We start from the raw sequence: 15,377 nt of genomic DNA on the forward strand, positions 1-15,377 counted from the left end.
ATATATATATATATATATATATATATATATATATATATATATATTAAGGTTCCTAAAAAAAAAATAAAAAGAGGAAAATACTAATACGTGTTGCAGCTCGAAATGTCAGAATGATTCCATAAAAAACTATTTAAAATATTCATTAACATTAAGGTTCCTGATACTTTTGCATACGCGCGCGCATACACACATACACACATATAATTTCTCACTTTCAATGCTATAATTCAATACTACTATCAAGTACAATCAAAGATCAGAAACCTAAATATTAATATCTGTAAATTTTCTATAACAATTATATATATTATACGAAAAACTTACAACTATATCATATTGTGGAAAAATGTACTTAAGAAAGAATTATTTATATATCCTGGATTACGAGTGTCTTAAGTGTCTGAGAATTTTAGCTGATCGCTGATTATTTTTACATCCTCGTCATCTTGTCGCTTCGTCGCTACTGTTTTAACTTCTTCTACAGGATTGCCACCATCAGGCGCTTGCCTCGATACTTCAGGAACAGACGATTTGGATATAGCGAAACAATAATTCTCGGTCTCTACATCAACTTGCTGTATCGATGATTTGTCGAATGAAGCAGTGGTAATCGATTCCGCACTATTACCCGACGTTAAATCATTGTCGCTAGATTTGTGCATAACAGTTACGTCGATATTACTGACATTTCCAGGCACACCCGAAGGTATTTCACAGAGAAAATCTGCATTCTCTTCAGATTCCGACAAAGTTGTTCGACTTTTTATTTGTGTGTCGACTGGAAACACAGCATTGTTCTCCGTTGAATTTGTACCGCGGTTCATTGCCATGCTGAAACTTTTCGCGTATCGATTATCAAGTTGCTCTATAGCTTCTTCCTCAGGCGATATGGCGGACGTAGCTTGTAAGTCCGGTACTACTAAGTGCTGATAAAAAAGTGGATTAACCATACCGTCTAAGTTTCTATAACGTATATTGGTACTTATTAGATATGTCGTCAATTCATCCCACTCTGCATCGTCATTTTCTTCCGCGATCAATTCTTCCCGTATTACAGTCGATATTTTGCTACGAGATTGCGATTCTTCGATTGGTTTGGAAACGCTTTCACCAACATATACGTTACTTATATTAAGAGATGCTTGACTTGTTGCATCAGTATAAGCATGCTGTGCGCTTATATTATCGGTCTGAGTGGGCACTGAACAAGTGTTAACGCTACGATTGTTCTCTTTTTTATCTTGCAAATTGTTCCTATGTTCTCGTAACTTCGTGAATAGATTTATGATATCTCTCTTCATCGGCATATCCACTCCTGCAGGGGGCTTAGGTGGAAGGTCCAAAGAAAGTTTATCGAGCAAATGACTTATATGCGTTTTGGTACCTCGTGCTGGATATTCTGCACTGCTATCCGATAGATAATTATGTGTCAAATCGTATGGATTTTGATGCTGATAATGCTTAGAGTATTGACTGGGATGCGTATTGGAACTTGAAGAATATCCAGTATCAGTCGCTTCAAGATTTATAGTCGTACTTTGATTAGATATAGACTCGAGACGCAGATTATCATTGTTTGCTATAAGGAAAGAAGTTTGTTCCTTGTTAATCACACCGGATTGATCGCTCTGAGTTTTGCATTGCTTAGAAATTTGTGATGTTTCAAGAAGATGTGAAGCGATTGTCTTAGGTCCTGAAGTTTCGGCATTCCTTTTATCAGTATATTCATTTTCACTACTTGACTCGTTGATTTCGAAATCACTGTCAAAGTCATCTTCGAAAGCCGTATTCGTGACGTCACGTAAGCGTGACTGCAAACGTTCCGTGATCTCGTTCAGTTCATTCAATTTTTGCCTGTAATACATTAATTATAATATCTGTACGAAAAATGACAAAAATAGTCATAGATAAAATAAAGTAATTGCACCAGGATTATACTTACTTCAAAGATAGCGACAGAATAGACATAGAAACATTTTCTAGACTATGATCAGTATTCGCTGCACAAGTGGACTCATCTCGTTTATTAGTATCTTGTACGCATTGAGTTTGATTTGTATATGATAATGTTTGTTGTACATTACTCTCTTCTGCATTGCTATAAAGTGTATTGAATGGATACGACCAGTTTGTGTGTGGTAAATCTTTGTTAGTACATTCTGATAAATTAGTAGAGCTAATTAACGCGAATTTCCCAAATGATGGTAAACTATCCAAAGGTGTTATATTTATCTAAAACAAAAAATATATATATAATCTAGATAGAAAAAAAAAAAAATATATATATATATACATATATATAGATTAAAATTAAAAAATATATAATATATATGTGTATAAGAGTAGGAATTGAAATACACACAGGAAAATACATATTGCATTTATGTAAATGCTTGTTTTAAGTATTTCATAAGTTTATATATTCGCAAATCTATCATCAGTTCATCATAAACATTAAATTTATTCAAAATACATTCTGATTCTTAGTAGTTTAGCATTTTAATTAAGGATATTAAATTAAAACAAAAATCCAGTTTATTTACTATATAAAGTCAAACTAATTTTTTCTTCAATAAAGTTTTACGATATCCTTTTAAAGATATACGATTTTAGATAATAATTATGATAAGATTTTATATTTTTCTAAATTTTTCTTTTAAGTACATAATGATGAACTTTTCTAAAATTCGTAATGAATATATTTTACTATTATTTCTTTTTTATTTGTTAAAAACAATCATGACTTAAAAGAATGAAAGTGAACTAAATAATCTTTTTTTAGCAGTACAATAATATTTTTCTATGTGTAGGATTGAGAATATCCGTTTAGAAATTATCTCGAAATTTACTTTAATTTGTCCGTTGCATTTCCCATTAAAATCTATGATATGGAACCATCCAGATATTGTAGGAAATCCAGCCATTAGAACCGAAAGATCAACAGCAGCGAAACCAATCACTGTGTCTTTTTCTAAATTTATTACCGTCACATCTGAATCAACTAAATGCCATACTTTAAGAATCAATCTCTTTTCATTCTGAAAAAAGTATCATATTGTATAATACATATACAGTATTCGACAAATATCTCAGAAAGTGTATTACTTGGAAAAAAAGATAAAAAGTTGTAAGATTTTGAGGGGAATATATTATTATGACGATGAAATGTTTCTTTCAAGATTATTTCAAGATTTTCTTCGATTTTTAAAGTGATATAATTTTTTTAACATAAATCGATTTCTTTGATCATTCTGCATATAAAAATACTGAAATAAAATTAACAAAAAATAAATATTTTATGAAATATTTTACATTTTTTATTGATATACTTTTTAGCACATAAGAAATGAAATATCTCGTAAAATATTTACTTTTTGATGACCTAATTTTGATATTTTTGTACGTGAAATAACGAATGAAATCGATTATTATGAAGTAAACGTAAATCCCATAATACACATGTACGTGCACTTTTTATAGTGTACGTAACATGAGTAGTACGTAAATAAATAAATGCTATAAATAAATGCGCGTATATGCATATTGCGGAATGTAGAGACACATAAAAGAAATACCATTATATTCTGTAGGTGTACAAATTGGTATTATCAATCGATTCCTCTCGCTATTCTACACATAAAAATATTAAGATGAAATTATAAAAACTTGGATATTTTAAGAGATATTATGCTGAAGAGTGTCAAGATGAAATGTAAAATGTCTTAGGGAAAGTATTCATTTTTCAATGTGATCTTAGTTACTTACTTTTATGCCTGTCTTTCTTTTATATATAAAACGTGGAAGTAATTTATATTAAAAAAAAACTATATGATTTTCTAAAAAAATTGAAGTTGATCTTGAAGTAATCTTCAAAAAACTATTTTAATAATATAATAATATTATCATCTTATGTTTCTTCTCTCGAAATCTTATAATTTTTGTTTGAAACTTTTTTCAAATAATATATCTTTCCAAAATATTAGTCTGTAACACTTGATATGCCTCAGCTTGTATAAAACATTCATATATAGATATATTGAACATATAATAAATAAAAAGATACACACATTTAAAAGTAATTCTGTTGGTAACTTTGCATCACTTCTCCAGTTCCATTTTGGATTGCAATTGTGTGGATAAATATTTGTAATCATATATGAATTCAATTGATTACCAGATTTAAGAGTTAAATTTTGGAAGGTAACATATGTACTTGGTTCCACTGATTTATTTAGTCTTTCAATTTTTGGCAAATGTAGAGCGCACTCGATTTCTACGACAGCTCGAAAGAAAGTACTGTTGCTAGTATTTGATTCATCTTTTTCTCTCTTTTCTTCAGTTACGGATGAACTTAAGTGATTATTATAAACATTAGTTTGTTGTTGGTCTGATTCTTCGTCATATTCTGCTCCAACGCCAACACTCCTATACATTTCGATAGGCAATTGAAAATTATTTCTCGGACTGCAACTATCATTGTCATCAGATAAAATATTGCTATTTTGTCTATTTAAACATAATTCTTCTTTATCTATTTTTTCCTCGTCTTTCTCTTCCTCCTCTGTTTGATCTATTTCTGTTTGAGCTGATTGATCTGTACTTATTTTGTTAGTATGTAATGCGCATGCATTTGCTGAACTATTGGCTGATTTATATAAAACTATTTCTTCTTGAGACAGAGATTCTGATATTCTTCCATCTTTAAAAACTGAAATATCCGTTTGTATCTCTTGATTCTTACAATTGAGAGTAATCATATTTTGATCAAGCGTACTGTAAGTATGATAAGTATAATTATTATCATGAGCAGATTGTCCTGGGCTGTTTGGCAGCTCAATGTTATACCGTGAATTCTCTCGACCACTCATTGCACAGTTGGTGTCATCAGAAATAGGACACTGATAACTACCAGATGTCTGTTGCGTTATAATACTAGTATTTCTTAGCCCTCTTGATACTTCTAATAATGCAATTTGTTCTGCAGTACCCAGTGCGACTAGTGCAAGTAATTCACCACAAGATTTTCCACTCACTAGGTCGTTAATATTAACCCAACCGTCCACACTTATAACAGGATACTGAAAATAAATATTAAATAATTAATCGAGAACATCTGATAACATCTGATAACATCTGATCAAAGTACAATATTGATATAATTGAAAAAAGTACAATATTGAAATATATTTACTTTCGACAATAACAAATGAGGTAAAACAAGCGGATCTCTATATGCGATATATAATTGATGCACAGGCAATTTCGCTATTCCCAACAAATTATCCGTGCCATTGTTATTTTGTCGACTATATACTTCTATAATTATGTAATTGTCTCTGATTCTTTCCAATAGCTCTGTGCCGTGAATTAAAGGTACTAGCTGCAATATTTTCAATGTAAACATCACTTTTGTATAACTAATGTCGTTCCGTTAAACATAACAAGAAAAATATTTTACTTGACAAAAATGATAAAACGGGTTTTTTGTATTACTGCAGATTTGACTTGTCGCTTTATCTTCTCGCCAAAATGCTCGGCATATTAAGTAAGTATTAGATTCCGGCAGATCTTTACCCTCAGCAACATATATTAAGCCGTGAAGTAAAACCTAAAATAAAACGTTTAGTAAAGCATATAATAAATATTTGGTCAGAATACAATTATTGTTATTTAAGAAATTACCTTATCTTTAGCAATAGTTTCTGGATTACTTGTGTCAACTTTCTTGTTATCTAAGCTTCGTTCTCTACGTTCCGCTATATCTTTTGCAGTAATTAGATCCTTGTTGTTATCACTAGTTAAACACTCAATCCTCTTGGTAGAGACAGGCGAGACTCTACTACTAGACTTAGAAGAATGTGTCCCTGTCACACTTCTATATTTATTATTTATGTTCGTGCTTGTTAAGTGGTTTACTTCCAGCACAGGAATATTCTCTTTTGCAGATATTACAATATCTAAAATAATTTTACAAATGAATCTTTTAATATTTATATTTATTAGATCTAAATATCACATATACACACGCGCACACGTAGTTTTGTATCTGAATAATGTCAGTTAAGTCAATTAAAGGTTGTTCATTTAACAGAATTGAGTAAATTGAATAATTCTTTTTAGTAAGTTTAAAATTGGTGGCCTATAAAATTATTAAAATATATATGGTTGAATTTTTTTTTTTTTTTTTTGTAAATTACATCATTGCGATAATAAAAATACGATATTTCGTTAAAAAAAATGTTGATGGCCTTAAAATCTCATAAAAAATAACAATAAAAGATATTCGCCTTATCAAAATATTAATCCTTTTGAATTGAATAACTTTTGCCCTTAACTTTTTTTTTATATCATCAAAGGAAATAAAGATATTCTAAGTGTTTAAGTTAGAGGAAACATCTTGTGCATATGCGCGCGCACACACACACATATATATATTGCAAACTTACCCATAAATTCTTTCCCAAAATGGATATGATCACAGCCTAATTCTGCTGTTACTTCTAATTCGCCTATTTTAAGACCTTTATTGGTAATAGTTAAACGCTGAGTACTGCTTAAGTTTGTAGTATGCACAATATCATTAATATTCATGGAACCATATCCTAATTCGGTTGGTGACTTTTTATTACATTGCCGGACAAATATTTTAAATTTTAAAAGAAAATTTCTCTTTATAATATATCTTGATATACCATGGATACCCTCATAGTTGAAGTTAATCACTGAAAATATTTTATTCTATGAAGTATTATGCATATTATTGTATATTATATATCATATATATATATATATATATATATATATATGTGTGTGTGTGTGTGTGTGTGTGTGTGTGTGTGTGTGTGTGTGTGTGTGTGTGTGTGTGTGTGTACATATATAAATATATAAATATATATATAAATATATATATATATATATAATATATGCCACATGTATGACATATAGAAGTTCTTTTATTATTATATTGCATTAAAAATATTTTGTGAACAATTGTTTTACCTTGACCCACTTGTTTCTTAGCATATATTCTTGTGAATTTAACTTCTTTGTTAGATTTTGTGTTCATTTGTCTTGTATATCCAAATGTTGTATCATATTGGACAAAATATGTTAGTGATAACGGTGTACCATCTATATTTTAAAAAATAGTATAATTAAAAATAGTATTCTCATTAGTAAGCTTAAATATACATAATTTATTTATATATAATATATATTTAATATTTCTTAACACCTCTCATATGTAGAATTTCACTTTTCTTATAATAAATATTTTACTTTCTCTCTCTTACTTAAAATATAAAATAATAAAGAGTTAAAAATATAAGCGTTTTAATAGTTTAAACAGTTTATACGTTTCACAATAAATTTAAATTTATATAAAAATATTATTTTAACTTTAAATAAAAAATTGAAATTTATATAAAATATGAAATAATAGAGATTATCAAATTTACATACATTGCAAACATGTAGATTTTGCACGCCTGTAACCTGCAGGACTCAGAGTAAAGGATTCAATAAAAATCCTTATACTATCTACATGATCTAGAGGATGTGTTCCTAAAATATAATAAATATTTTATTAATAAATTATCAAAATTTTAATTTAACTTATTTTATTTTCTAAACCTTTTGACTCAGTATAATTTGTCTCCTTATACAATGCATCTCCCATGGGAATATTTGACTTCACAGGAGAATTTTCAATTAGTCTAGTACTCAAATTATCACATTCACAAGTTGTAATTGTTTTTGATGCTAAATTTATTAAGCTTGGCGTTGGAGATGTTGATCTCAATGTATCTAAAGCCTTCTTTTCCTCCATAGAAGTCATTTCGTTCCCCAAAATATACTCATAAAGTTTAGCTTCATTTTTTGCCGAAACATATGAATATGATTCATTGTTCACTGAAGTGTCACTCAAAGCCAAAGGATCTTCATTGTATGTCTCTTTTAATATTGCTCCTCTAAGTCGCTGTGCTCTTGCAACAATCTGGGCAACTAACTTGTCCGTTACCATTTCATTGTATTTCTTCCTAGTTTCTTGAAACTCTGGTCTCTTGTCCTTTAGTATAGGTTTATATGTATCAAATGTATCCATCTTTACAGGTTTTATAGAATTCTTCTTAATAGTGTCTATATCCTTGTTAAATGACAGTGGTATTTCTCTGATATATTGTAAATTATCAATAGTGCGTAATAAATCATGGCTATTTACTTGATTCTTGTCAGACTTATGCATTTTTAATTGCATATTTGGAAACTTTGCCAAATATGTTAATTGTAAAGAAACATGTACATCCCCTACTTTATTGCCACTGTTACTTAATATTGGAATATACTGAGAATATAACTTAGAAGTAAATATTTTAAATAATTCTCCTATATGTGCTATTCCAATAACTTTATGAGTTTCTTCTACAATAACCACTAACTCTACTGTCTCACAATTCTTAATATAATCCTCAAAGAGTGTTGCATTAGTCTTTATAGCATATATCTCAGTTGTATCCTTGTTTGTTCTTGCTACATCTATGGTACTATCTGTAGGTCTGAGAAAGAGAATATGGAAGTTATGTTATAACTGTACATGATATATAATCCCTTGTCCACAATCTTGCTTTAATTCTTAAGCCGTAAGAAATTGACCAACCACAGTTTATTATTTGATTATTTTTAAAATAATCAACTGTGGTTGGTCAACTTATTACGGCTTAAAGATTAAAGCAAGATTGTGGACAAGGGGTTACACATATCAATAGTTGTGATATTAGGAAGTATATATTGAAATACAATATTAAATTGATTTTATGTTCATTATGTAACCATAAACTACAATATCTGTGCAGGATTTACTGAACCAATTTTAAGTCACAGTGTAAACATAATCTATATTTTGTGTAAAACTGTACAAGAAGAAATTAATTGGATTTTAAATACTATGAATATTTTTGTATGATCAATATAAAATTTCTTTAAAAGTTGTCTCATTTATTTTGTTGTCAGAAAACGAAACTTCGAAAAAAACCAAGCAAATAAATCACCTGAATTGTGCACTGTCGTGCTCGCCCCACCAGGAAGCAACCACCGTGACAGCTCCAGGACTTTTTTTTACCCAAAGCACTTCGTCGATAAGGAGCTTCAGACTTCCGTGAACTTTACCTTCGACCAACGGTGGTAAAGATTTACACAACTTTATCTCCGTATCCATTTGTTTTCTGTGAGACAATACATAATGTTTCACGAACCTGTCATCGAATCTAGATTAGGTTAGATTTGGTTAACTCTGTTTTTCTCTCTCTCTCTATGGCTTCAGACCTTATCCTATGGCTCTTTTACCATTTTAAGCAGTTAATATATATTTTGGATTGTTGGAATTTAAAGGAATTGATTGGTGTGGTTAAGGAATTCTGAAACCAAACGTCCTAGGTTTAGATTAATAGCACTTTGAAACATACGGACAGAGGTCTATTCCTCTGCACTGGCGGCGCTAGTGCAAGCAGTGTACACTAAAGTGTTCTTTTCAACGATTACAGCGATTTTATGGGTGCTTCCAAAATATCCAGAGTTGGGTCGAGTTGAGTTAGTTCCACTATAATATATGTAACGGATACTATAGTGGAACTAACTCAACCCAACCCAAACCTGGACGGGTGTATATCAGTTGGACACGGGGCAATTGGACACAGTCCAATTACAAGTCGCTGTTCCAAGGGACCCTACAAATGTCTCTAATCACACGGTACTGTGATTGGCTGTGTCCAAATGCACCGTGTCCAAGTGCACCGCTCCCGCGAAAACCATAACCCAGTGCAGCTACAAAGAAGAGACCTAATGAAATGATCCGTACATCTAAAGATAAACTTAAAACGGTCTTAAATATAAGATCTGATTATGAATACGGGCATTAGTCATTGACATTCTAGTAAAGAATAGATTTTTTATACAGTCAGCATTGTGTGCAATTATACTTCTTGCCTGCACTCTGTAATTCTAAAAAAAATCTTCACTACTAAAATAGTGAGTAGATACTGCTCGTCGCAAAAAATCAAGTTTTTTCCAGAGTGTCAATGACAAAAAAATATCAGTAACTTTATATTTTACCTCATCTACTGTATTTTTCTGAGATCTTATTATAGTACTAAGGTTAAATTTTAAAATTAGAGATATTTAAATAAACTTTAACAGTCATTTTATTTATTCGTAAAATTGTTTGGCGGAGGTGATGAAGAAAGAGGAGATGCTGAAGACGGCGGAGGCGGTGGAGGTAATGATATAGGCGACCAATATGACTGGGGATACTGTGGGTTAGAATGTGAAAACTCAACAGAATGATTGGAATCGTAAAACGGAGAGTTGAAGGTAGGATAACCGCCGTAGGATGGATGAGAATATTGAGGGACATAGCTATATTGTGTACTCATGTCAGTACTCGGATAATATTGATGTTCATAGTTCGAATTATATGAATTATAATTGGTATAGTGCTGCGGCAGCGTTGGCGATAGGAAAGGCGGTGCAGCGTATCTTTCTTGATACGACGGCGGCAGCGTATTGTACATGAAACATGCATTTCTTGAATTATCTTGAGATGGCCGATATTGGTTAAATTGACTTGTGCAATTAAACTGATTACTGTTTTTCCAGGCTGGCCCACGCGGATAGAGTGCCTGAGATGAATAATTTATGTTCCGCGAATTTCTCCTGTAGAAAGTTGATTCTGAAGTAGACGTACTCGGAGTAGAAGCTTTCGAAGTAGACGTACTCGAAGTGGAAGCTTTCGAAGTAGATGTACTTGAAGTAGAGTTCGTTAATGTGTGAGAGGTTTCTTGGAAAAAAGAATACAATCAGTGTTAATTGTCTTGGTACTTGTGCAATGAAGAAGCGTACTTTTCCTTCTAACATACAAAGGAGGATGTTAAAAATAGGTCATTTTTGGTCCCTGGATGGAACCTCAATTAATCATTGGAAACTGTTTCTAAGATCTTTTAAATCAGATCCACAATATGCTCTTTGCATTTTGTTTCTTGTCTTCTGTCTTTTTCTGACTTAAAGCCTAATCTACAATATGCTCTTTGTGTTCTGTTTCTTGTCTTCTATCTTTTTCTAGCTTAAAGTTTAAGGTTTGAATCAGAAAGAGATAAAGAGAAAGAAGCAAGAGGCAAAGAGCATATTGTAGATCAGGCTTTAAGCCTAATCTATAATGTGCTTTTTGCTTCCTGTTTCTTGTTCTGTCTTTTTTTAGTTTAAAGCTTAAAGTTCAAGTTAGAAAGAGATAAAAAAGAAATAGGAAACAAATAAATTGCATATCAAGCTTTAGAAACAGAAAATGGGAATTATTTGTCCACCAGGTCCAGAGAATTATTGGGATTTATTATTGGTCATAAAAATAGTCATATGAAGTGTTTTTAACATAATTAGAAACATTGTGTAAACAAAAGAAGAACTTCTTTATTATTACTCACTTATCACATTTCAAGACAATGTGGAATTGATTTTGTTTTAAAGACATAAGAATACAGAGCTTAAAAACGTTTCATTCAACTATTTCAATAATCAATAATAAATCTCAATTTTCATAATTTTTCCAGGACTTGGTGAACAAATAATTGTTATTTTTTGTTTCTCAAAGATCATAGAAATAATTTTTAATAATTAGTTAAAGTTTCATCAATGGATAAAAAATAGCTTATTTTTAACATTCTCCTTTATATTTATCCCAACTAGTCGTAGCAATTTTTCATTCATCAGAAAATAAAGTAATACTTACTCAATGTACATATTCGCTTCGATTGCGTATCATCGCCCGAATTTTTGTTTCTGTTTTGTACTGTTTTTGTACTATATTTTCGCTGCTTATGCAGCTTGTCGTAGTAACGTTTTTCCTCTTCGTCGTCTGAGAAGTCTGGATGCTCGCAGTCAGAATCATCACAATTTGAGTCACTGGGTTTCATTCTGTGGAGTAGAATATTTTTGTAATATGTTACGAATGCAAAGTTTACGGAAAAAGAGAAAAATATTCAAAACACTAACTTCATGACTTCAGACAAGAAAACGAGGAATGTGTACTTAGAATTAGGGCAATAATAAACCTGCATGCCCACTTTGATTCCCTTTTCTTGTAAATGTTGCACGCTGTTAAAACGAACGGTATAATGTGGTTCTTTAACAGGACCAAACACATCAAATATCTTGCCTAGTGCTCTTTGACCTCGGTCTATGAACAGAATACTTTCCTCTCGAAGTGCTGGTTTATTAGGTCTAGATTTTATGACTGCCAATTCTTCCACTATTCCAGTAATCTAAAATTTGGTATTTTGTAATTAGATGAACAGAAATGATAGACTAATCACAATAAACAACTCAGTAAACACCATCAGTAACATCAATATATTATAATTTCTTACTCAATATAAACACTAATTTCTTACTCAACAATATAAACACTAATTTCTTAACTACACAATATAATATGAATGTTATGCAATAGTTACACTATTGAGTAGGAAATTATAACATTGAGTTAATAACTGTTGGTTGGTGTTTACTAGAAATGCCTGATGATATTACCTCGCCAAATGAATCGCAAATGACCTCTGGAACACTAATTTTCAAATCTTCTACTGGTGGTAGACCATCCAATTCGCTCTGTACTGGTATCTCCTTAAATACAATAGTTTTCTTTTTTTTCTTTTCCCTAAAAATAATTAACACACATCAGAAGTTAACATTTCTATTTTCATAAGTAAAAAATAAAACAAATATGTTTTATTTCCTAAAGAGAGATAATGCTACAAACCTATTTTTATGATTATTATCTGAGTCATCATCACTGTCTGAAGAGTTATTACTATTGCTACTACTGGAATCACTCTCACTATCACTACTGTCACTTGATGATACTCTATCCTTTGAACGATGCTGATGCATATTTTGTACATCTATCTTTGTATCTACCTTTGCATTTACTTGTATTTCTACTTGTATATCTACTTGTGTTTCTACAATTTCACTATTTTTTATAGTATTTTCAGGTTTTTCTATATCCACTGTATGTGTTCCTTTAATTTCTGAATCAGAATCTTCATATTCTTGAGCAATTATACCAAGGGAGGATATTTTATTTCCAAGATCTGCATCAAAAAAATAAAAAAATATTACATATATATATACATAAGTGTGTATTAAATAAATATAAAATAATCTTTTAATATAGACAAACTTTTATATAAGTTTATAAATGTTTATATTATTTAATTATTTTAGATTTTACAAATTGAATATTCATAAGAATTTCTCATGTGTAAAAAGTTGTGTTTACTTTATAACCAATATATTTATGTACTTACCTTGAGTTTGTGTAGACGTATTGTTTACATCTGTAGTGCTTTTTGTATTTATATCTACAATTGGTTCCATTTTTTTAAACCAACTTTATCTTTAGTTTAATAAAGAAGTTTAATAAAGTGCGTCAATTTTATAAAAATATAGCTTTTTCAGTAATGAATACCATTATTAGATACCATGCAGCCATTGAATAAAGAATACCAGGAAGGAGTATAGAAGAGAAAATCCTTTGTTAGCAGTGTGAAGGATGTGACATCATAAAACTGAACCAATTGCGATTATCGATACCATGAATTGAAATTGTGACGTCATGTTGTCGAGAGCAAGCAGAGACTAATGAAAAAGAACAGACCTATTGAGAGTGACAGATTGAAGAATATTTTACATTTTAATTGTTAAATAAGTATAAAATGGTTAGTTGTTGTTTATGTGGTTTTGCAAAAACAAAAGGACGTGTGGAAACATTTCATACGTAATGGTTTCTGCACACAGGACGCGGTAATGCTTGTCGCGTGGCGGAAGTTCGCGCGACAGCCAATCAATATGCTGTTTTCCGTAATAACCTTCTAGCTCTTACGGAAAAATAACATATTGATTGGCTGCGCGGCAAGCATTACCGCGTCCTGTGTGCAGAGCCATAACTCGTTATTGAAGTTAACGACAGTTTCGTTATCGTTGCGCAGCTTTTCTACGGTATACAAAAGCTGCGCAGCGATAACGAAACTATCGTTAACTCCAATAACGAGTTACAGAATCCCAGCACTGAGCTGCGTTCGGAAACGTCACTCGAATACTCTCCCTCTATTTTTATCTCGCTTTTGTATTTCGCTCACTCCAACGCAACGAGTACACTTGGGTAACGTTTTCGAACCCAGCCCTGTAGTCTGTGTAGAATCACTCTAATCAGAGTTTGGCAATGACGTATATACGTCAGTACTTGCAGTAAATAAAGGAACGTACCCTAAGCATTCCTATATTTCTAGACTGCGTTCCAAAACTCTACTCGATGGGTAGAGTAATATTTAATTGACTAATAAGATAATAAGTAATTAATAAGATAATAAGTAATATTTAATTGACTAATAAGAGTAATATTTAATTGACTAATAAGAGTAATATTTAATTGACTAATAAGAACAAAGATAACTAAGATTTCTTTATCATGATTGGTTAATTAAATGTATTCTACCCACCGAATAGAATTTGGAACGCAGTCCTGCTGTAGCAGTGAGTGAAGACGGAAATTAGCAGTTTAAAACAGAGTGAGAAAGTTGATTTGCTCGGGTGGGATCTGATTGACCACGATACGATTGGACACAGATTGTAATGATTGGTTCGACCTAGTAATTACTAGATAATTCTTTTCATTGGTTGGTTGTGTCCAATCGTTCCGTGGTCAATCCCCTAATAGCACGCAATGTTCAGGAAACGTCCAGTGGATATCCATAGAACATAAAATGTCCTCTGAATGTTTTCTGGATGTTCTCTGGACATCTTTTGAACATGCGTGCTATTAGGATCGAGACGCTCCCAATTTGCTCCTAGTGCTTTCTCATGGTTAGACTACATTTTCCCGAAAAGTGGAGGGGATAGTATTGGTACGAACGAAAACCTCTAGACGATATAATTTTAATTTCTGTACATTAGTAACACTGTTTAAGTAGTGAGTCTGTTAGTTTGCGAAACCTTTTTGACAGATATGGGAGAGTGTAAACAAGAAATATCGAAGAATTGTAATTCTTTATAAATATTAATATAAAAAAACATAATGGAGCATAAAATAAAAATAAAATTATATTAAAATGACGCAAATAAGTGGAAACGTGGAGTGCATGGAGATAAACGAGATAAAAAAATAATTTTTACGAATATGTGAATATAAATGTATTTATAAATTAATAGATTATTATTATATACAATTGTATAATTTTAATGTTTCAGTTTTGATACATTAAAATTATACAATTGTATATAATATCATTATATCATTCATGATATCATTCATGTTTGTGGCATAATTCTTTGCA

The 15,377-nt window shown here is 31.0% G+C and overlaps 2 protein-coding genes across 5 annotated transcripts; both read right to left on the minus strand.

Annotated features, from left to right (window-relative positions):
* Nucleotides 1-6: 6 nt before the first annotated feature.
* LOC116849694 (C2 domain-containing protein 3) lies at nucleotides 7-9,596 on the minus strand. 4 transcript variants are annotated; one of them, XM_032827091.1, is made up of 13 exons: nucleotides 9,462-9,596; nucleotides 9,048-9,221; nucleotides 7,633-8,555; nucleotides 7,462-7,563; nucleotides 7,000-7,131; nucleotides 6,447-6,722; nucleotides 5,683-5,957; nucleotides 5,459-5,608; nucleotides 5,192-5,380; nucleotides 4,068-5,078; nucleotides 2,850-3,038; nucleotides 1,943-2,232; nucleotides 7-1,854 (listed from the first exon to the last, which is right to left on the minus strand). In XM_032827091.1, the coding sequence occupies exons 2-13, from the start codon at nucleotides 9,212-9,214 to the stop codon at nucleotides 393-395; spliced, it is 5,166 nt and encodes a 1,721-aa protein (XP_032682982.1). In that variant the 5' UTR covers nucleotides 9,215-9,221; nucleotides 9,462-9,596; the 3' UTR covers nucleotides 7-392. The 4 variants fall into 4 exon arrangements, with proteins under 4 accessions (XP_032682982.1, XP_032682983.1, XP_032682981.1 ...); XM_032827092.1 differs by having other exon boundaries at nucleotides 4,068-4,773; nucleotides 4,846-5,078; nucleotides 9,048-9,564; XM_032827090.1 differs by having other exon boundaries at nucleotides 9,048-9,564.
* Nucleotides 9,597-10,172: 576 nt separating this feature from the next.
* LOC116849701 (H/ACA ribonucleoprotein complex non-core subunit NAF1) lies at nucleotides 10,173-13,609 on the minus strand. Its single transcript, XM_032827104.1, has 6 exons — nucleotides 13,353-13,609; nucleotides 12,803-13,136; nucleotides 12,574-12,700; nucleotides 12,037-12,305; nucleotides 11,774-11,958; nucleotides 10,173-10,831 (listed from the first exon to the last, which is right to left on the minus strand). The coding sequence occupies exons 1-6, from the start codon at nucleotides 13,420-13,422 to the stop codon at nucleotides 10,197-10,199; spliced, it is 1,620 nt and encodes a 539-aa protein (XP_032682995.1). The 5' UTR covers nucleotides 13,423-13,609; the 3' UTR covers nucleotides 10,173-10,196.
* Nucleotides 13,610-15,377: the final 1,768 nt, after the last annotated feature.

Source organism: Odontomachus brunneus, unplaced genomic scaffold (genome assembly GCF_010583005.1).
Source record: "Odontomachus brunneus isolate Ranch 3 - 2012 unplaced genomic scaffold, Obru_v1 Obru_scaffold_124, whole genome shotgun sequence".
NCBI lineage: Eukaryota > Metazoa > Arthropoda > Insecta > Hymenoptera > Formicidae > Odontomachus > Odontomachus brunneus.